Source organism: Lithobates pipiens, unplaced genomic scaffold (assembly GCF_037356315.1).
Source record: "Lithobates pipiens isolate NorthernLeopardFrog02 unplaced genomic scaffold, aLitPip1_a1.2 Scaffold_16, whole genome shotgun sequence".
In the NCBI taxonomy this organism is placed as follows: Eukaryota; Metazoa; Chordata; class Amphibia; order Anura; family Ranidae; genus Lithobates; species Lithobates pipiens.
In genome coordinates this window covers 140,517,964-140,541,201 of record NW_027507748.1, presented here as the reverse complement: position 1 = coordinate 140,541,201, position 23,238 = coordinate 140,517,964, and the positions used below count along the sequence as shown (strand labels likewise).

At 41.6% G+C, this 23,238-nt stretch overlaps 1 protein-coding gene across 1 annotated transcript in view; it reads right to left on the bottom strand.

Moving 5' to 3' along the window:
- Positions 1-23,238, bottom strand: part of CUX1 (cut like homeobox 1) — a 443,218-nt gene that overhangs the window by 42,261 nt on the left and 377,719 nt on the right. Inside the window, 3 exon segments of the mRNA XM_077480526.1 lie at positions 18,324-18,380; positions 18,715-18,880; positions 21,616-22,436. Of these exon segments, the coding sequence (XP_077336652.1) occupies positions 18,324-18,380; positions 18,715-18,880; positions 21,616-22,436 (1,044 nt within the window).

Genomic DNA, 23,238 nt, shown 5'->3' with positions numbered 1-23,238 from the left:
GGTGATCGATGGCTCCTAAAATTCAAGAATGTATTATCTACATGAACAAAAGAAGCATTGTTATAAGGACATGGTGCGTGGTTCCAAGGTTCTATACTAAGCGAAGGTTAATGGGTCAGAAATGGATTTTCCCAGGGCACCTAATCAAACACACAAAGCTTTGTGCAAGAACACAAATGGACATGCATACATGAATATTTTGCTCTTTTTTTTCTTGCAATCTACGTTAAAGCGCACAGCTGGGGCTGGCATAAACAGAATATCTAGTCCACGGATTTCTGGAATTGCATTAGACTTTTTAAGACTCAACGCTCTTGTATCAGAAGCTAAGAAATGGATTCTATCGTCCCACACACATTTTTAAAATGGATGATTCAGAACTAAGAACTGACGGATAGTGCAAATAACAAAATGAAATACTGATAACATTTTTTGTTGCCATTTAGAAATGCTGGCAAATATGAACCCTTTCCTCAATTTATCACGAGTGCACAAAACAAATGGAATTTTCAATATACCATCATCCAGTGTGAACTGCGGCATCACCATCGTTCAGTGTTCCATAAATCAAGCAGTCAGAACAGGACGTGGCATGAGATTTGCATTTCAGTGTGCCACCACCGCCCTGTGGACTGGACCAACATTCAACCTATCAGCTCACTAGTACCTAGTGACATCATTTTGACTATGGGCATAAGAAATAAACCGTCTTAAAAAAAATAAAAACATTATGCTAAAAGCAAGAGTCCATTACATATTATGGATAATAATAATGAAAACTTTGTACAATACCAATTGATACCGAAAATGTGATATGTTTATTAGTTTGCTATGAGGCCCTTTGTTGTGTGTTCACTGTCATTATAGGAAAAATGCAGCCACAAAATAACATTCAGCAGCTTACCGAACAGGAAGTTAGCTGTGTTATAGGAAATACCACACATCCACTATATCACCCATTTATTTCTGATAGTCTTATGCCCTGTACATACGGTCGGACTTTCCGGCGGAAAACGTGTGATCGGATTGTGTTGTCTGAAAATCTGATCGTGTGTGGGCTCCATTGGACTTTTTCTGTCGGAATTTCCAACACTCAAAGTTTGAGAGCTGGATCTAAAATTTTCCGACAAAAAAATCCGATCATTTAAATCAGCGATGTGCACAAGAGCAGAGGCTCTCTCTTTCCTCGTTGGCTCAGATACAGCAGCGAGAGCCATTGGCTCCCACTGCTGCCAATTACAGCTAATGACTATAGGTAGTGGCAGTGGGGCAGAGCCCCACTGTATGTGTCTTAGGGACACACAAAGCGAAGCTCGGGAGCGAGCAAGCACGTGCGTCCCCATAGCCAGAGTCTTGCTATGGGGGCACTAGGCAGAGGATTTGAGAAGAGGAGGATCAGGGCTGCTCTTTGCAAAATCATTGCACAGAGCAGGTAAGTATAACATGTTTGTTTGTTATAACAAAACAAAAAGACTTTGCAATCACAATAAGGACCAGTTTACACCACAAAAATACACTCCAGATATGTTCCAGATGAGTTTTTGCTTACAGTTCCCACCACACGCAGTTCCAGTGGATTTTGCTGTGTTCCAGTACAGTTTTGTGTAAAAAAAATGCAGCATTGTTCTACTTTTTCTTCTGCACCGGAAACTGACTGGAGCGGACTGCACCGATGCGAACCAAGCCTTACATGGAATACATGGAAAATACTGTGCATGCATTTTTTATGCAGGAAAAAAAATGCACTGAACTGCATCTGGTGTGAACTAGCACTAACTGTACACTCATCACAACTTTTTACTCAATACCGTTATATCTTTGTCTTCCTTTTTTGGTATCTCAGGATTTTCTCCAGCCTTTGATGAGGCAAAATATTTAAAAAGTTTGAAGACAACTTTTGAAATTATATTATTATATTAAAGTTTATTTGAGACTAGCTTTTTTATTTTTATTATTATTGATATTTTTATAGTGCTCTCTTCCTGGGCACTCAATGAGCTTAACCACTTCAGCCCCGGAAGGATTTACCCTCTTAACGACCGGGCCAGTTTTTGCAATACAGCACTGATTCACTTTAACTGACAATTGCGCAGTCGTGCGACGTTGTACTGAAGCAAAATATATGTCCTTTTCCCCACAAATAGAGCTTTCTTTTGGTGGTATTTGTTCACCTCTGCGGTTTTTATTTTTTGCGCTATAGACAGAAAAAGAGCAACAATTTTGAAAAAAACTATTTTTTTTTTTACTTTTTGCTATAATATCCCCAAAAACGTAAAAAAAAAAAAAAAATACCAATTTCTTCATCAGTTTAGGCCAATATGTATTCTACTACATATTTTTGTTAAAAAAAAAAAAAAAAAAAAAAAAAGAAAATCACAATAAGCGTGTATTGATTGGTTTGCGCAAAAGTTATAGTCTACAAAATGGTATTTTTTATTTTTTTTACTAGTAATGGAGGTGATCTGCGTTTTTAGCAGGACTGCGACATTGCGATGGACAGATCCGTCACTTTTTTGGGACCAGCAACATTTATACTGTGATCAGTGCCATAAAAATGCACTGATTACTGTATAAATGACACTGCCAGGGAAGGGGTTAACACTAAGTGGCAATCAAGGGGTTAACTGTGTCCTAGGAAGGTGTTTCTAACTGTAGAGGGAGGGGACTGACAGGGAGTACAGAGAGTTCACTGTTCTTGATCACTAGGAACAGACAGACAATCACACTGCACTCCGCTGTCAGAACTTGGATCTGTTTACATTGACAGATCCCCGTTCTGCCTCTCTGTGGAGGTGGCCATCATGGCTGCCTTCAACGCGCATAGGCTCTGGCGCCGTGTGTGCGCCCACTATATCTCTCAAACTAACTGCTGTAATTCACGCAATAGAGCCGACCTGCCGCTGTATATCTACGGCGACTGGTCGAAAATGGATAAAGTGATACTAAAGTCTTTTTTTTTTTTTAAATAACAAACATGTCATACTTACCTCATCTTCTCAGGTCACTTTTCGGTGTTCCTGGCCTCTCCCTTCTGTTGCGTGCCCCCACAGCAAGCAGCTTGCTATGGGGGCACCCGAGCCGAGCCACTGCTCCTGGTGTCCATTCAAACACAGAGCCGTGGTCCACCCCCTTTCTCTTCTCATTGGCTGACCGACTTTGTTTGACAGAAGCAGGAGCCAAAGGGGAGTTCCCAGATAGCTGAGACACTCCTACAACATCGCTGGATTTAGATGGACCTCAGGTAAGTATTAGGGGGGCTGTTGCACACAAGGTTTTTTGTCTTAACTGCTAGCCGACCAGTTGCTGCAGTTATACTTACTTCCCCTCCCAGGACTACAGTGTTCCATCCGGCTACTCTGTCCTCTGACCTGCACATGCCGTACAGAGTGGCAGCACATTAACAAAACTACTTCAAACACCTTTCTCCCCACCCACTTGACTTTGGGGGTTGGAAACACTGGGATATGCGAACTGGGATGTGCGAATTGTGATGTGAATCATGGGATATATAGTGGCAGCATCAGACACGGGGGTATGTGTAAACTTTCTGACTGTATGTAGCGTATGACAGCGTTGTAGGTGCAAAAAAATAAAAGATGCGGTTTATTTCTGCTACATGTAACAGCCAAACAAAATAAAACATGAAAATAAATCCTGGTCAGCTTGACCTCTAACTACACACTTAGATTTCCCTGTCTAACAACTGAGAGCAGCCTTGTGCTGCCCCAGTCCCTGTCGTAGAGGTTTGCCACACAGGCGTTAACTCACCGCACAGAACAGGTGTCACACTCCCCAGTCTATACAACACAAAAACTGGTTCCAGGATGGAGCATCTCCCTATGCATGCTGGGGTTTTTTGTAGAGGCCTTAATGAGCCCACTTAATTCAGCTGGGCTCATTAACTCTTCCCCTCTAATTGTAAAAGTCTGCATAAAGCCTGAATCTAGGACACACATATTTACCATCCTGGATACAACCAGGTGACTTTACCTGCCTGCTGCCACATACCCCCCCCCCCCCCCCCTCTTGTTTCAACCTTGGGGTTGTAACACAAGCAGTCAGACACGCATGTATCCGAGACAAAGCATCCACATTCCCCATTTTAACACCAGGGCGATGCTTAACTGTAAAGTTAAATTCCTGTAGGGCTAGGAACCACCCATTTACCCTTCTATTGGTCTCCTTGTTCTGAGCCATCCACTTTAAAGGAGCGTGATCAGTCACCAGGTCAAAGTGCCTACCTAGCAGATAGTACCGAAGGGAATCTAGAGCCCACTTCACTGCTAAACATTCCTTCTCAATCGTGGAGTAATTTACCTCATGGGACTTTAACTTCCTGCTGAGGTAAATGACTGGGTGCTCTTCCCCGTTCCAGACCTGGGATAACACTGCTCCTAAACCAACGTCTGATGCATCAGTTTGTACAACAAAGTCCTTAGAGAAGTCTGGTGAGTACAACACTGGCTGGCTACATAAGGCTGTTTTTAAGGACTGAAATGCTTCCTCAGCCTCTGGGGACCATTTAACCATGACCGACTCTTTCCCTTTTGTCAGGTTGGTGAGGGGCACAGCCTGAGAAGCAAAATGGGGAATGAATCGTCGATAATAGCCAGCGATTCCCAGAAAGGCTCGTACCTGTTTCTTGCTGTTGGGACGTGGCCAACTCTGTATGGCCTCGACTTTATTGACTTGGGGTTTTATCACCCCCCTCCCAATAGTGTACCCAAGATATTTGGCCTCCTCCTGTCCAATGGTACACTTCTTTGGATTGGCCGTAAACCCAGCTTCCCGGATAGAGTCTAGGACTGCTTGTACTTTTGGCAAATGTGAGACCCAGTCTGTGCTATGGATAATCACATCATCCAGGTAAGCTGCAGCATATTTCTGATGGGGCCTCAGAATCTTATCCATTTTCCGCTGGAATGTTGCCGGTGCATTCTGTAACCCAAACGGCATTCTCTTATATTGGAATGCCCCATCTGGGGTTACAAACGCAGTTTTCTCCTTGGCCGACTCGGCCAGGGGAATTTGCCAATACCCTTTGGTGAGATCAAGAGTTGTCATATATCGGGCTGTTCCCAGCCGGTCAATCAACTCATCTATACGTGGCATGGGGTAGGTGTCAAATTTTGAGAGAAGCACAGGACCTAAAAAGATGGCAGTGCCAATTCAATGTAAGCTGAATAAAGGTTTATAACCTACTTTAATGGTAGCATCAAAACAAATGCAACTCTGTAATTAGAATGCCACCATTCCATATATATTTACGCAAAATTAAATAATAGAGGGTTGACCTTAGACATGATTAACATTTCAGTCCCTAGATTGCAGTGGTTTAGTGGCCAGATTATTTTCTGAAATCCATTACTTAAAATTCAAGAAACACAAAGAAATCCCTTGGTGAGTTTTATAGTTGGTGATCAGGTGTTTAATCAATATATGTATTATATACACAGTACCATCTTCCAGAGCAACCTCTGCACTTTTTATCTTTATTTACAAGCATGCTGCAGAAGATGATGAATGTGGTGACAAGCATCTGTATTATATGTCATTTGTCATTCTCTAGTCACCTTCGTTGTGCTGTCCAGCTCCTGGTAGCAAAAGCTAATGATTAAAACGCCTCCATGCAGAATACACTGTCTATTCAATTTAGGTTCAAACATAACTTTTTGATCAATGTGCTGACAGTAATACAAGACTCAGACAAGGTAGCTCAGAAGGCCATTAGCAGGATATTCCACAGATTTACTGCAGTTTTCAAGAAAACTGAAGCCTATAAATGACATAATCTATATGTATATGTTCTTATCTACTGTTATTACTTCTTACATATATAACGTATTACATTCTTACCTATTTAACGTATTACTTGTCCACTGTCAGTGGAAATAATATGATCTTAGCTGGAAGCTGGTATGCTTTTTAGTGCAACCCCAAATTCGAAAAAGTTGGGAACTGCGGTACAGAAAAATGGCAGCAGGGACTATGGACTGTCAAGTCAAAATTTGAAATATTTCACTGTAGCAAAAGTTAGTTGGTTCAGGAAGGGCTGGAGAGCAATACAATAATGAGTGTCTGCAGGCAGCAGTTGTGGAGCTTCCTTGCAATAGTGGAGGTTCCTTGCAAGTTTGGGGCTGCATTTCTACAAATGCAACAAAAGCACATTAACAACTATCCCCTTTAAATCATTTGTAACTGTTGACACACTGTGGGTGTGCTTCATGCTGCATCTATGGTCCTCTGTTCCAAAAATGCACCAAAATTGCACCCTCCTATTGAAATCAATAGGAATGCATTGAAGGTGAATTCCGGTGCATTTTTAGTGTTGTCTTTTGAGTCACATGTCAATGTTTTCTCAAGTAACAGGTGATGAAAAAGTAAGCATATGGGTTGCGTTAAATCTTAATGCAACGCATTGAAATGGAGTTAAAATACACACCACATACACATATTTTGTAAGACTCAAATGTCCCTATGATTCATAAAGGTGGGCCCTGGAAGTAATCAATGCTGTGGGCCCACTTTTATCCTACAGCAACACTGAGAAAAACTGTATACACAAATGCTAAAAGCAGAAAGGTTCAATCTGAGATTTGTACATATAAGATCTCAAAGGTCTCCGTCTAATTTGTACATCAAAATTTACAACTATAAACTGATTGGCTACTGTAGGCAGGAACGCTCTTCTGAGCTATACACAGAGGTAAAGGTTTAGTAGGGTAAACCAGTCAACCAGTTACATGAGCCAAATGACATCTGTAAGGCATGAGGCAGATAGAAAGGCAGATAGAGCTGAAAAGAGCAGTCTAGTTCAATAGACTGAATGGCTTTCACTGCTCCTTGGAGGCATTCTGTCCACTTGAAGCCTTTGCCCGACAGTGTCACAGAACATACCTAATGATCACAATGCCTTTATTAGAGCAGGCCAGCAATGACAAATTATGGTTGGCTCTTTCCTGTGTTTTGACTTCACCTTTTTAAGGAGAGCAATTGTGCATAATGAATAAAACAAATCTCCGCTGAGTGCGAGGTGAAACACTGAGACTAAATGCCACTTATGCTCAATGCGGCAATAATATAGTGATTATTAAGGAACATTATTTTATACAGACCTACAATATCCATACTGCTTCTTTCAATTTCAGATAAAATTGTTGAGAAAGAGTGCTTAATGTAGGACAGTCAGTAAAAGTAATTTATCATGTTCTCGCCTCACTGCTCACGTTATCAGCGAACTCATTTTCTGCATTCATCATGCAATCAGCCTATTATTTGCATATTAATCAGGCAGTGGACCATGAAAGGACTGCATCCCAGCCAAATGCTGCACTATCTCAGGAGAAACACTCAGTAATTATCATACATCAGTGTTATGATGTGGTAATTGATTAGAACATCTTTTTGTTGCCCCCAGGGAGTCCCACTTTGAATGCTGCTTAAGGCGTTTGCCATAGATTATGTTTTATTATTATTTATTTTTTTACCCCATTTTAGAGATCTTCAACCAACTTGAAGAGTTTTGTAAACTAGGTTTCACTGAATGATATTATTCATCTCATGTTTTAAATAATAATTTTTCTCTACATTCATCTCCAGCTGGGTTCTGAGTATTAGATCTGAATATCAGCCACTTCTATGTGATTACTTGGATTTGTCAAGTATTAGGCTTTATCACCGTGCCTAGGAAAACACAGCAGTGTTTGTATTAGTTATGAAACCAATAACAGTATGCATTATATTTGTATACAGGAACATAGCTTCCTCTTTCCAGGTCTGATGTATAATTGTATAATGTGAAAACATCACTGCGCATTTCTAGTCTTGTCATCTAACCTTCTCACAGCAGGAGCTTTATGTACAAGTTGATATATAAAAAGTGCTAGAAAGAAATTCTTGCTTCCCACAGCAACCATTTGGAGACTTTATTTAATTTTCAAACTTAAAGCAGAACTAAACCCTCCTATCCTTTACAGCCATGGAAGCTGCCATCTTAGAGTCCTTGGCTGTAGAGGATAGGAGGGTTTAGTTCTGCTTTAAGGTCCTTTTCACATTGGGCGGACTATGTCAAGTGGATCCGCCTGCTCAGTGGGCGATCTGTCCGCTGGTCCCCGCTATGTAGGCAGATGACCGGTTTCACGCCCGCTCTGCTTATGCAGAACGGACACGGACACAACCCGCTGTTCAGATAGAAATGGACCTCCTGTCCATTTGCATCCAACTGTCAACAGAGCCAATTGATGGATGGGGAATGGATCCCCATTTGTCTGTTTTTGGCAGACTGGATCGGATACACGTGTCCGGTTACATCCACCTCCCCTTAGAGAACAATGGGTGGTCAGATTAGGGCCGCCAGAAAAACGGACAGGCAGACCTGATCGGTCCGCTCATGTAATAGGGGTCTAGGGGGATACAGGAGTTAATTATGTTATTATAATTGAGACATCCAACAGCAGTCCAGTAGAGGGGCGGGCAACAATAACAAAAGACTAACATGCTTACATAACAACAGAACTGGGGGCAGCCTGCAGTTTTACGAGCTGCTTGAAAGATCTTACACCTGAAGCAGTCATCAGATGGGGCCTGAATATTTACCTGTAAAAACTTTGAGAACGTGTGAACAGAAGACTATGGGGCAGCCTTTCAAAACTGGGAAACAGTTAATGGGGAAAGGCCCAAGATGCAATCACAGATCTAGTAGAGTATATCTTGACAGGAAAGGGTGGAACCATGTCCTTAAAGTGGTGGCAAACTGTTACACCCCTTGTATCTACAGATAAGCCTATAATAAGGCTTACCTGTAGGTACTGTAAATTCAGTATATGTGCTGCTGCCGACATCATGCGCACTGAATGAACGGGCCACTGGTGCCGTTTCTTCAGTACCCATGCAATGACTGGCAGCACCTGCAAGCATGCGTGGGAGTGACGTCATTATGGCTCTGGCCAATCACATCGCTGGAGCCTGTGAACCCGGAAGTAACTAGTAAAATATGTTGGCCTTGGGAGCAGAGTGCGGGTGGCACTGCAAGGCATCGTTCTAAGGTAAGTAATTCATAATGAGCTAGTATGCCATGCATACTAGCTCATAATGCCTTTGTATTGTAGGTTGTTTTTTTCAGGGGTTTACAAACTTTTTAAGTTCATAAGCTTGTGCAATGATCTGTCTGAGCCGCTGTAAAAAAATGGTGGAGTGAGAAGTTGGTTCCACTTTACAAGACCATCATAAATTACAATAAAAGTCAGTCTTTCTAATGGAAGCAGTGGCTGGAAGTAAGCCTACAGTGCACAAACTACGCCCAGGCACTGAACAGGAGCTTCCTTTTGGGGGAGGGGGAGAGAGAGAGAGAGAGAGAGAGAGACACACATAATGGTGGAGATAAAAGGCCAAAAAGAAAAATGGAGGCTCTAGGCTTCAACACCACCATATCCTTGTGTGAGACCAGATATGCTCCTTTACAGGGCAGGGCTACCAGTTCAGACACACACCTTGCACAGATGATTGCAACAAGGAAAGCAACTTTGTGAGTGTGATCTTAAAGGACAACCATCCATAATGGGTCAAAAAGCTGCCTTTCAAGAGCCAAGAGATCCAAATTTATATCCCATGTAATCACAGGTGGCTGTATAGGAGGAGCTACATGATACACCATCCCACCCAGGCAGGCACACTGGGTTGAACAAAAAAAAGCTAATAGTGAGTACTAGGCTTAATACTAGCAGAGGTGCCAATACCTTACTGAACACTAGGGGTGTAGAAGACAAATAGCAGGGCTACAAACTGGTAGTGTTGCTCTTCCACAGCAAAATGGATGTGTCGATGCGCTGGAAAGATAGGGACATGCAAGTATGCATCCTTGACATCCACAGAAGCTAGAAAATCTCCCTGATAGAGGGAAGATATGACAGATCAAGGTAGATTCCACGTGAAATTTTAGGACTTGAAGAGATTTAAAAAGTCTTCATATCCCAAATAGGTTGAATCTCCCCTTTTAGTTTTGTAACAGTGAAAAGGTTGGAGTAAAAACCTTTCTATAATCTGAGAAAATCTTGGATAAAATACATGTTTTCCAATTTGTGATTTAGGCTTCTTAAAGCTGTGACAAACTGGTACATTTCCCCTTGGTATAGCAAAGGAAAGAAATCAGAACAAAATCATCCAGCAAGGATTTGTAAGACACTTGATCATGCAGAGCCTCAGCAAGAGTAGGTCTAGAGGCCTCTACTGCTGTAAGACACAGATTCAGGAGGCTGTGCAGTGGCTCTGGATCCGGAAAGAGCTCAGTAGCTAGCTAACATGGTACACAGATATCTGTATTAGGTCTGTCTGTCAGTACCACAAGCAAGGTATAGTAACTGAAAGTCACATATCAGTCAGGCCCTGCAATCTTCAGTCTAGTTCAAGGGTTCAGGTACGGCCTCCAAAGCTATTGCTGAGGATACCTTGAACCAGGTATCTGCATAAAGAGCTCAGATGAAATAATTTAGATGAAGTTTTCATTCATGGAAACACATAATTATAGAAAGGAGAAAATTACTTGAAAAATGGTAAACATGTCTCAATAGAGAATGCATAAAACCTGCTAAACATGTGCAAAGCTTTTATTTTTATTTTTCACCCTTATAGCTGATTTGCTATACAATACTGTATATGCCACTCAAACTTGAAAATTCTGCATTTAAACTGGTTTAGGTGATGTGGCCTGCAAGCCAGTGACTGTAATTTTTCACAACCTGGTAGCTCCAATTACTAAATCATTAAAACGGATGCCATATTCAGTTTAAAGTAGAACTATAGCCAAAACATTTTTTTTTTTTAATTTTGGATAAAGCAAGGGAGGGTTATAACCCCTGGCAGAGTTTTTTCCGCCATCTGTGTCTCATTTCAGAGATTTTTCTTCACTTCCTGCCCCATATCCAAACATGAAAGGAGAGGAAATCCCTGCAAATTAAGGGAATCCCTCAGGGACCCCCAGGTCACCAAAACTATTGTCCCCATTGGAAGATTGCCCCTCTATTACTTTTCTGGGGACAACCCAAAATTTAGGATTTTCTTTATTTTCACTTTCAATGATAATGTTAAACAGGAGAAATATAGAGCAGCGTTTCTCAACTCCAGTCCTCAAGGTGGCCCAACAGGTCATGTTTTCAGGCTTTCCATTATTTTGCACAGGTGATTTAATCAGTTTCACTGCTTTCACTGCTTGTAATTACCACAACAGTTTCATCTGAGGGAAATTCTGTAAACATGACCTGTTGGGGCTCCTTGAGGACTGGAGTTGAGAAACATTGATATAGAGCATTGATCTGCAATTAGCGGAACTCCAGCTGTTGCAAAACTACAAGTCCCATCATGCCTCTGCCTCTGGGTGTCATGCTTATTGCTGTCAGTGGAGTCTTGCTATGCCTCATGGGGCTTGAAGTTCTGCAACAGCTGGAGGTCCGCTAATTGCATATCCCTGATATAGAGGGTGAATCTTCCTAACAGGGGTACAGATAGCAATAAAAACTGACAGGTGTTCTAATCCCTGAAGATATTAGGTTTCCTCTATACATGAAGATGCTGAGACAGCAGTGCAGCACCATTGGCTCCCACTGTCAAAGTCAGTCAACCAATCAGGAGAGAAAGGGGGCAGAGCACAGGGAGCTGAGCTGCTTGCTGTGGGGGGAGCCATGAGCACCGAAGAGGGACCCGAGAAGAGGAGGATCTAGGCTGCTCTGTGCAAATCCACTGCACAGTGCAGGCAAGTATAACATGTTTGTTATTTTTAACTTAAGAAAAACAAGACGTTACAATCACTTTAATTTTACTTCCCGTCTAAAACTGTGCTTTTTTAGAGGCAAATCTGCCTGCCCAACCTTATAAATTTGTTCTAAGAATAAAAGATTAAATGGATTCTATTACATCTAAAGCTGAAGTTTAGATTTTTTTTCTGAGGATACAGCATCAAGCATAGTTATGTGTAATGGTGTGTATGGCATTACCTGCAGGCTTCTTATAAAAATCTTCCTCTCAGTGCCTCCTTCATAGGTGTCGGAAATTGTCTTGAGCGGTTATCTTCCAGCGCTGTGAGAGTTAACAACCGCCACTACTAGTCTGAAGAGTTACACCTCTCACCCAACCCCGTCATTGAACTGCCTCTATTCACAGAATGTGGCGCACTGTGTGAGAACAGTAATACAAGGGCTTTGAATGGTGGATGGGGCAGGCAAGCAAGCAGAACTAGTGGCGATGGCTGTTCTCACAGTGCCAGAAGATATCAAGCAAATGAAGCAAAGATTTTAATGAGAAACAGCAGCTTGCAGTTAAAGGGGTACACACTAATACACATAAGTAAAGTGTTTGGTACTACCCCCATATTCCCCACAAAAAAATAAAAACAAAATACTAAACTTCAACTTAAAACATCATGCCATATTTAATTAAAAGCCAATGAATCCATATCAGGTTTTGGTTTTACATGGTCATGAAGTTCATCCTATCCAGTGCACAAAGTACGATGCAGGAATCAAGCTAATATCCAGGTACCTAATGAACTAGGTAGAGCTTACATAATATAAATGGAATCCCTTGATACAGTACAAGGATTTCATTTAAATCATAATTTATAGAGTTGCAAAAAATGTGTAACCATAATTCATGGGCAATTCTGATAAGAGCGGTGTACACATTTAAAACAAGATTATTTATGTATCAAAATAAGCCTACATATGTACATACAAAAGATTACCAAGTACATTGTTAGCATGTTGTGCAGGTGTAAAGATATTCCAGTAACCGTACACCGTTCCCAGCCATACAACTAATGAATAAAAACAGCCTCAGAATTCTCCTTCCAGGCCAGGCTCCAACGCATTTCACCCTGCCCACCTCCATGAGTAAGCCCCAGAGTCAGGGAGGACTCTCCCAGCCCGCCCCCTTACAGCGTAATCCACTGAACATGACTGTGATAGCCTGAGCAGGGTCCCTAAGCAGCATTCAAGGTTACAAGGCTAGCATGAGTCAATCTTGGGAGTCCTGGCTATCTCTCAAATAGAATCTAGCCCAACAAAAATATGCGCTGAAATCCAGGCATTTTGGAGTTCCTGTAAGTAACTGCCATTGGGCTCAATTCTTTGACAAAGCTTTGACACAGTGTTTAGGATCTTTATTTCAACCATGTCCTTTTCAAATCTCATTGGACTCAAGTGAAAATAACTCAAGTAACCGTATCCTGATGTGCCTCGTTCACACTAGCACTCCTGTGCGTAGTTTTTCTAAATGCAAGAGAAGCCATCTTGGGGTCGGTTCACACTGGGACGACTTGTCAGGCGACTTAGCCGCCTGAAAAGTCGGGTCCCGTTCTGTACAATGGAGCCATTCTAATCGGAGCGACACAAGTCGCTCCGACTTAGAAAAAGGTTCCTGTACGACTTTGGGGGCGACTTGAGGCAACTTGCATTGACTTCTATAGAGAAGTCGTTTTGCAAGTCACTGCAGCAGTCGTGTCCAGGTCGCCTGAGGCAGTCGCGCTGCAAGTCATGCTGCCTCAGTGTGAACCGACACTTAGGCCGCGTACACACGAGAGGATTGTCCGTCCAACTAAGTCCGTCAGACAATCCGACAGACAGTCCGTCCTACTTTTGAATGAACGGACTTGACCACACACGATGAACAGACAGTCCGCTGAAAGCTTGCGCGATGACGTGTACAGCACGTACGACGGGACTAGAAATACGACGTCCAATACACTGCAATGCAACCTTCGGCCGTGTAAACCCTTTCTGAGCTTGCTCCATACTTAGTCCGTCCAACTTGCCTACTCACGAGCGGACTGTCCGCTGAAACCAAAGTTGGACGGACAATATTACGGAAATTCCGAAAGACTTAGTCCACCAGACTGTCCGCTGAAACATGTTTCAGCGGACTAAGTTGGACGGACAATCCTCTCGTGTGTACGCGGCCTTAGTAGTATCTCAGAAGTATACGCAACTTTGATGTATTCCAGATTATTTTTTCCTGTGTTTAGAGGTTCCTGCTTTAAAGCAAGTTTAGATGCATTTAGAATGTCTAATAAGATCCTGGACATACAAAATTAATTTTTTTCTAAATGTAGCTGAACTGACTGCACCTAAATGCAGGTAAATACAACGTGAATGGCACCATTAAAATTACATGAATTAATGTTTATAGAAACGTCCTCCAAAACAGTGATCATCATAAATTTTTTAACTAGCCAAAAACAAGCGGTGGAGAGGTGGTCTTTCATTTAAGACCACCTCTCAATAAGTGGGTGACACTCCACTTTAATGCCACTTACACACAGGCCGAATGTCGGGTGGCATCAATAGAAACCTAGTACACACTGCTAGCTTTTTTTCATGCAACCCAGCGGGCTGAACGGAAAAAAACCTGGATTTTTTTCTACTGAACTGGCGGATACCGCCAGATACTGCCAGACATTCGGCCCGTGTGTACAGGGCTTTACATAATTCCTCATCCCTCCAGCAGCTGGTACTCTCCACTGCTCCTTCATTGTGGGAGGACCCCTTGATGTCCTCGCATACAATGCTGGTCCTGCATTGTAAGCAATGGCATCAAATAGTGAGCAGCCTGATAATGGTGCTGGGGAGCTGCTTTGTGGGACTGGTCATATGGCTATGAAAAAGCCTGTGGGAGCGAGGAAGAAGTTAGGTATTGCTCTGCTTTAAAACTCCTGAGTACATTTTTTTTATGGATGACTTGAGTTTAGATTTAAAATTCTAGTGTTGGAAAATAACAGACAGCTTTACTTTTGAAACATTTTTATATCCAGGACTAGGATTATACTGCATTATTTTATGTTATTTATTATATTACTTTACAAGATATTACTCAAGAGTGTTCTGTATTGGTATTTTGTTTTAATGCACGTAAATAGTCTAGAAATATCACTCTTTTCCTCAGTTTTAAAACTATCATTTAAGTAATGTTTATAAATTAAATGGTTTAATGTAAAATAAATGTATATAAAACTTTATTAGGCAACTAAAACTTTTAGATGAAAAATAGTAAAAGTTCAGTCAAGTTACTTTAATAACCTTTATAAGGTAATTCAATCTGCAAACTCCTTTGTCTTCTGTGGCCCCTCCTAAGAGACTCTGAAGATTAATTGCTGTGTGATATAATTAACAAAAAGGACTTTTGTTTGTGTTCCACATTATTTTAAGCAGATCTAAACATATTGCGGACATTTAAGTCACTTATGTAGAAGCCATTATTCAAGGTATGCATTGGTTGGGGGGTGAAAAAACAGTCCTTAATTAGCAGTTGTCTTTTGTTGTTGTACGAGTTTCTATTCCTATGGGTTTGTCTTCTGCTAAGCAGCGTGAGGTTAGACATGATGGATGATGGCTCAGAATATAGACGAACGAAGAAGAAAGACCGAGTCCCTCGGGAACACCCACAGCTGTAACTTCAAATGCAGTTTTCCACCTCCAGTATAATAATGAGAGGACACTAACCAAAATAAAGTACTCTCTGTGAGCACCTCCGCTGGTGCAACATGTACAGCAGCGGAGTACAGCAAGTATGAGTAAGGGGAACATAGGGCTGCTTGGATGTGCTAGAAAAAGTGAGTTTACAGAACAATAGGTCACACAGAGATCAGATCTTATGATGTTTATAAATTGCAGTAGAGGAATATCTGTACAGATCACAACTCTTTAGACAGAGTTACATAGAAGACTGATGGCTGGTTTCTGTAGAAACAGTCACTGTGCCCATTCAGAGTCTTTTCCTAGTCCACCCTCTAACCCACTTATATTTCACCTTCCCTTTGTTCCTTTTTCACTCTGCTGCTCCAGAACAGACACTACAAATATGCAGTACTTCAGGGTATAGGGAAGCATGTGACCACCTCCCAGGTTGTACACCTGGGACTGAGCAGCCAATCCCTGGGCCCAAAACACGGTGATGACATCAATAACTCTGTGCAAGCTCCATCACCAATAATGAGCTGGGAAGGGGACTAGATTTGTGGGCTTGACAAGTCCCTTTGTCCATTGTTACTTCCAAGGGGGGGCACTGCAGTTTATTTACCAAGGTGTGGAGTGACGTGCAGTAAAGTAAAGCAAACCTGTCCACCACTTTAAGCACCCAACTATGTGTAGGAATTTTGTTTTTGGAGGGATCTGCATGACGGTCAGGAAAAAAACTTTTTAGATGGGGTTATGCAGTGGTAGTTTACTTATTTCTCTTATGTCAGCTATAGTTTAAATGCATCTATAAACGCTTGTGTATTGTGTATGGGGGTAGAAAAAAAAATCCCATTCTTATCTATTCTAAGTGCTGATATTAACAGTAGCAGGGTACGTATCATGCATTGTATGTGTTTATGTATTTGTGAGCACCAAACATAGACCAATATGTGATGCTCATGATTTTGGTCTCCCTAATGTGACAAAGTTCAGCTATAATTTCACAAAAGTCACAATGTAAAGCACAATGAGATTAAACAGTGCAGAACAGCTACTTTGACAGCAATGGAATGTGTTACTCATAGGCATAAGAAGATTGATTAACCCAGCCAATTATTGAAAACTTCTATATAGCTGTAGGCAGAGCTCTGTGGACAAACCCATTGCTAGCAATAGTAAGTAGTAGGGACCAGTGATCAGAAATGGATTTTCTAGGATTTTTGCTATTGCTACCTTAGATAACCTATAATTAGAAGGGAACACCAGGCATCATAAAAAGGTTTATGCTACTTTTAGTCAGCAGAAGACTAGACTGTATAACAAGAGAATTGAAACACTTTCACACATAATTGGTGTAGGCTTCTACTATTGGCAGATATCAGGCTGGCGGTGCTGGGAGTCAGTGTGAGACAGGAACAGTGCTGTCTGTCAACTTACTTCGTTAGTAGTGGACAAAATATAGCTGGTGGTTGGCCCTGATGACTGCAAGTACCCTTAAAAGTGCTTACAGGACTTCGAAAAAGTCCATGTGACCACAAAATGGAACGTCTTAAAAATACACATTCCATAATTCCAATATTTTAAAACAGATTTAAGTTTGCGCCAGGTCAATAAGCTAAAAGAAAATTAACCAAATAGACCACCTAAAAAAAAGAACATTTTGAAAAAAACTTTTTGGAGAAATATTTTTTTTTTTAGTGTCCCTACTAAGGATTTTTCCTTCCCTTTCTATCTCGGGAACAGGGTTCACAGACCCAGGAAGTGAGGGGGAAGAAACACAAAAAACAGAGGTTCTCTTTCTTTCCCACTCTATCCAAAACACCTACACAAAACTTCTGAATAGATTTCCACTGCACCCACTTCCAACCTATGTAAATTGCAAATTTTGCGTAAACTGCAAATTTTAAGACCTGTTTTTTGCACAGGCTTTTTTGCCGCATTTTTCATGAGTTTTTTGATGCGTTTTGCATTTTTATTTTTTTGGCCAATTTGTTGTTGGGCAGATTAAAAAACGCATCAAAAACAAATAAAAACACACTACATGCTTTTCTGCAGCTCTCTATTAAAGTCTATTGAACCAACGTTAAATGGACTGCAGTGACTGTAGTGCGTTTCTGCAAAAAAACGCATAGGTGTGAACCAAGACAATACTTTTAGTGGAGACCTAGGTTCTAGTGTTTTGACTATTCCGCACAATACATTAGAAAGCGTAAATGAAAAATGTTGTCATTGCAGATCTTCATCAAAACATCTTGAACCACAGCCATTCTCCAAAAAATATAATTTTCCCCCCTTTTACAAAGTAGGTGTAAAGTCTTCTTCTCTTCAACAGAAGGCAGTCACTGTCACATTGCTTTTTGTCCATATCAACTTTTCAATATTATAATCTTTCTACATTTTAGAAACAATCCAGCATAACATTACAGTAGACAGAACAAGCTCAGTGATGGCTACCAGAATGTGCTGCATGATGGCAATGGGGCCCAATAGGAGCATAGATTGATCCTCATCATAGGCCACAGCTACAGTACAAGTATTAAAAAAAAAAAAAAAAAAAAGATACACTGTGCAACTTCAAATTCAGTTTAAAACCAACGCTTGTTTTATCTTTGGATGTTTGGAAAAAGGTATACTGCTGCCTCATCCACACCAAACACTCTGAATAATTACCGTATGTGCTGAATCTGCAAAAAACATTTTGTACTTTGAAAACAGAAAATGCTGGTTGATGAAGAAAATTTACATTTAAAATGCCACAGATGATTTTCTCAAGCACAGCCAAATATCAGAAGAGCACGTAGAGCCAGCCTACATATAACCTTACTCAGATCACGGTGGTAAAAAAACAAAAACAAAAAAAAAAAAAAAAGATTCACTCTAAAGTACCTGGACTTGGACATCCTTCGATAACAGGATCCTGCTGAGTTGCCGCAGATTGCAGGGCTATAAATGGAAACAAAAGGTAAGTCAGCAAAGGATATGGCAAATATCAGCTCTGCAAGAATCGTCATACATCAGCACTTTCTTTGCCACAGGGCACTAAAACCCATGGAATGCAGTGCCCGCCACGGGCGGAACAAATCTCACTTTTCACACAACTAAATGAGTAAAAGAGCTCGGCAGTACAGTGCCTCCCTGTCATTACTGTCTGATAGAATTATCCAAGGTCATATTCTGACTATATCACTGCCTGCTGCCAAAATCCCTTTAAACAGAGTAAAAGAGGAAAATAAGGTGGTGTACAGCGAAGCTCACACATAGTTTTTATTTATAGTACCTTGTCCTTGTTGCTGTCCTTGTGATTGCAAGACGCTCTGCCCAAGCTCCCCGTTCAACCATAGCTGCATTCTAATGAATGGTTCCCGGCCTTTTTGGGTCAGCTTGCTCCAGGGTTTCGGCCTGGACAGCATGTCACTGACACTGCCCTGTGACAGGCCCAGCACCTGCAAATTCAACACAAGTTTTGTCAGAAATATTGCTCTTACCTCCATAGGTTTGGCCCCCGGTTTAATCAAGCACAGGATTTTGTACCAGAGCAAGCAGATCAGTCTAGTATTATACTACCAGCCTAATAAAAGTGATATGCAAGTATTAAATGCACAAAAAAGAAAAAAAAAAATCTACATTGCGGAAAAAGTATTTACATCACATAAAATAAAAGCAAGCAAGTGAACATTGAAGCCAAACCCCAGCCAAATGTTCTATTTCATTTAGGATAGAGCGGGGAAGAGTTACAAATGCTGTTACTCCTTCTGGAAGATTGCGCTCTAGGTGTTGTGAAGAAAAGGGAGAGGCTACTATCACCGGGACATTCTAACCCTTCCTCGCTTTACTAAAAATGTGTTGTTGTACCCATTGAAAAGATTTGTTCTCATTTACTGTCTTGTAAAGAAGTGAAGGAAATTCTCACAAATAGGGATGCAGATGGATGTAAAAAACTGACAATGGCTCTAACCTTTTCCTTGACAAAACCTTGTCAAGCTTTTCTGCCCATGAGGCAGCTAACCAATAAGCGCATAGTGTTTTCTGAATTTGGAAAAAGCTCACTCTTAAAGCGGTTGTTCAGTCATCCATTTAAAAAGTCAGCATCTACAAAAAATGTAACTGCTGACTTTTAATAATAGGACACTCACCTGTCCCAGGATCCAGCAATGTCCTCACCTGGTTTCATCACTGGGCTTCAGTCCCCGGCGCCAACATTTTTGGGCTACTCTCACAACTGAAAGTGCCGGGTGTCGCTTTAGCGGTGCTTTTAACCCCCTCTAGCGGCCGAAGAAAGGGTTAAAAGTGCCCATACATTTCAACGGGCAGGGCGTTTTTGGGGAGAGGTGTATACACTGCTACCAAACCGCCCCAAAAATGCTGCTTGCAGGACTTTTCCCAACGTCCTGCAAGCGCACCACCCCAGTGTGAAAAGTCACACTAAAACGAATGGAGAGGCAGTTTTCAAGTGTGCGTTAGAGGCTATTTCTAGCAATAAAATGTCTGAAAACTGCCTCAGTGTCAAAGCAGCCTAACTGGGTAGCTGTCTGTGACTTCACAGTTGGCTGCTCACCGCTATTTGATTGGTCCTGCAGCTTTCTGGGACCTATGACATGTCCCAGGAGGCTGCAGGGGAAGGAGGTTAGGAAACAGCAGAACTTTCCCTTTTGGGTGAAGTTGAGCTTTAGCCTCAGGAGGTACAAACCAGATGTCCCCAAAATTCCATCATGTTCTAATCTGAAGGGAAGGCAGTACTATCCTATTAAGCAGTAATGTATAAAGCTTTTAATCTTTATGGAATGTATTTGTGCAGCATAAGTGTCACATCTTGCAAAAAGAATCAATCATCTTTTGATAAAAGGGCAGTGCTAAAGTGGAAAATTAGGATTTAGGATAACCATACTTTCAAAAAGTAACCACAACAGCCTCCCTTGCTCTCCTGGCAGGTATGTAATTATACATGTAGATGGCTTTTCCACTAAGGCTTATTAAGAAAGGGTTGAACATGTGTACAGCCCTGCTGGCTCTAAGCTTCAGAAGCCTAATCCAATGTAACTATGCACATTATCATGAAATCACAGTTTAATCAAAGCAAACAGACACAAAAGCATGGAATTAACATAATGTTACCTATAACTTTCATTCATCAAGCAATTCTAAGAAGCTAATGAAAGCATTCAGTGAGCTACTACTGTTATCCAGCAAATACTGAAACTGCATTAAAAGTCATAAAGGGGATGTGTAATCCCCTGCAGAATAAACTCACAAAGCTTGCTATAGGATCATGGGGAGGGCAGTTGGTGTTTAAAGTGGAAGTAAACCCATGGATTTAAACAGTTAAAAAAAAGGCATGCTGGGAATGCTAACTGCACATTGGTTGTGCTCTCAGCCAAACTATCAAACCATCCAATGGCTGGTGTCATAATGAATCACATGTGCAGCACCATAGCAGTTGAAGATTAAACAGAGGCAAAGATGGCAGCTTCCTTGGCTGAAAACGATAGGGGAGTTTACTTCCACTTTAATTCCTGAAGGCTGTTCTGTATTACTTTTTCTCCCTCTGGTTCCTGTATCACCAATCACATTTAAAATTCCAAGGAAGGTTTGAATCTGATGGGTGACTAAAAAAAACATGAACTTTTGGTTTGTACCAAAAAAAAGGAGATGAAGGTGACCTGATGTAGTAGTGTCTAAAAATTTAACAACTTAGTAGGTAAGTTGTGCTACCTGTTCAAGATTTCATTTCCAATCTCTGCAGTAGTGTATCTTTACATTTTTCTTTTAGATGTTCCACAAGGTCACTGGCATAGGTGCCCTGAGACATTTGCAGACATTGTTATCTAAAAGTCTACAAGCTTACAAATGTACTGTATTCCCTAACACAAAGCATCTTTCAGCAATTTTTAAGACTGGCTGTATTGTGCTGTGCCAACCCAAACATTTATTTATCATATCTGTGTCAAGTACACGTTTTGACAGTCCAGGAACAACATCTACCTTCTGCCAACATGGGCTGTGAGCAGCTGCATTGTATGATTTATTAGAGTGTGTGCAAATCAAGACAAATCAAGCAAAGACTGTATCAAGAACTGCTTGTAAGCAAAGCACCCATGCCAGAGTTTTCTTTGGAAAGCTGTGTAGGTAATAAACAGAACTTGCAAATGGGAAGGTAAGTTAAAATAATACACACGCTTACCTTTTCACCGAATATCCTTTGGCAGATTCCATTTTTTGCAAGTTTCTCTTTAACTTGACGGGTGAGCTCGATGGTGTCTACTTCCTGGTACATGTACACCTCATACTGTTCAGGAGTTAGTGGAGGGACAGATGGTTTGGCTGGTTTGGTTATAGATACAACTGGAGATGAAGGCAGCGGACTGTTCTGGGGCGTTTCACTGCGGCTGGCTCCTGTCATGCTGATTTCCGAGCTCTGCGAATAAGGAGACTCAGCATTTGGCCACTCCTTCCAGTACTCTGAAGAAGACGAGGGCCCTTGTCGGTCCGGCCTGTTCTGAGTGATAAGTTTCTCCTTTGTGCAGTTGGACTCTTCAACTTTTGTATCTTCAGGTGGTGCCGTTGTTCTCCTGTCGTGTGGAACTGTGTTCCACCAATGGTCTTTCCATGCAGTACCTCGCCCCAGCTCATTTTTCACGTGTCTTAGCATTCCCTGCGTAGATTCGGTCATGCTATGAATGTCTAACATTGATGTCTCTGGGGGTTCTTTTTTTACGCTACAAAGGCTCTGTAAGGTAGAGATGCCAGAGTCCACAACGGGTGTGTGTTTCTTCAGTGACATGGTTAAGGGAGAGTAACTAGACACTGAAGACACTGCAGTGGTAGAGATAAGTTTTGGAGAAATGATGGCAAGATCAGCTTGGGACAGAGATGCCGTTTTTAAGGCAGGTTCAAAAGCAGCTTGCTGGGCTTCCATTTCTCGTCTTGCTTGTTGTAGAATGGACCGAATAGTGTCATCAGAATTACCACTGCTAGATGCTGAAGAGGGCTGAGCCGGCTCAACTGCAAGAACAAGTTTAAATAAATTAGATACAAATTTTAATAATCTAACAGTCACAGCCTGTAAAATAAGGTGTTAAAATCTATTTCTTGGAGTCCACTGAGGGTTAAAGGAATTCAGAAACAGTTGGGTTATTTTGGCTCCTGCAGAAGGTTTAGGACACTGGTAAACAGAAAAAATTCAAGCCAACCCCTGTATATTCCCCTCCTCTACCAAGCATGCCTCAGTTTTGTGAAAAGCAGTAGCAGGGCAAAGGAAAAACGTGGAGGGGTGGAACCCGTGATCCCAATTGGACCCCAAAAAATATATTTTACAAAGTACAAAAATCTTATCTTCTCTCTCGTCCACTGAGGGACACAAGAATTCAGAAACCGTTGGGATGCTCAAAAACAGTGAGGGATGGGCAACAGACATTGAAAGATCGATAAGGCAATGGGAACCATCTGCATGTAGGGCAACCTGAAGCACCAATGCCCATATCTAAACCAGATCAGGCGAAGTTTCCAGTTTAGGTTGACTGTAGGTGTACCTATGGTGCAAACAGACTCCCTCTCAGGTGGGCCTAAGACCACTAAGGCCGCGTACACACGCGGGGACTGTTCGCCCAACTTTGTCCGTCAAACAGTTTCGGCAAACAGTCCGCTCAAAATTAGCATGGACGGACATGGCCACACACGACGTACGAACAGTTTGCTGAAACCGTGCGCGATGACGTGAACGGCACGTACGACGGGACGAAAAATACGACGTCCTATACACTGCATTATAACTTTCGGCGTGTAAAGCCTTTCTGAGCATGCGCGG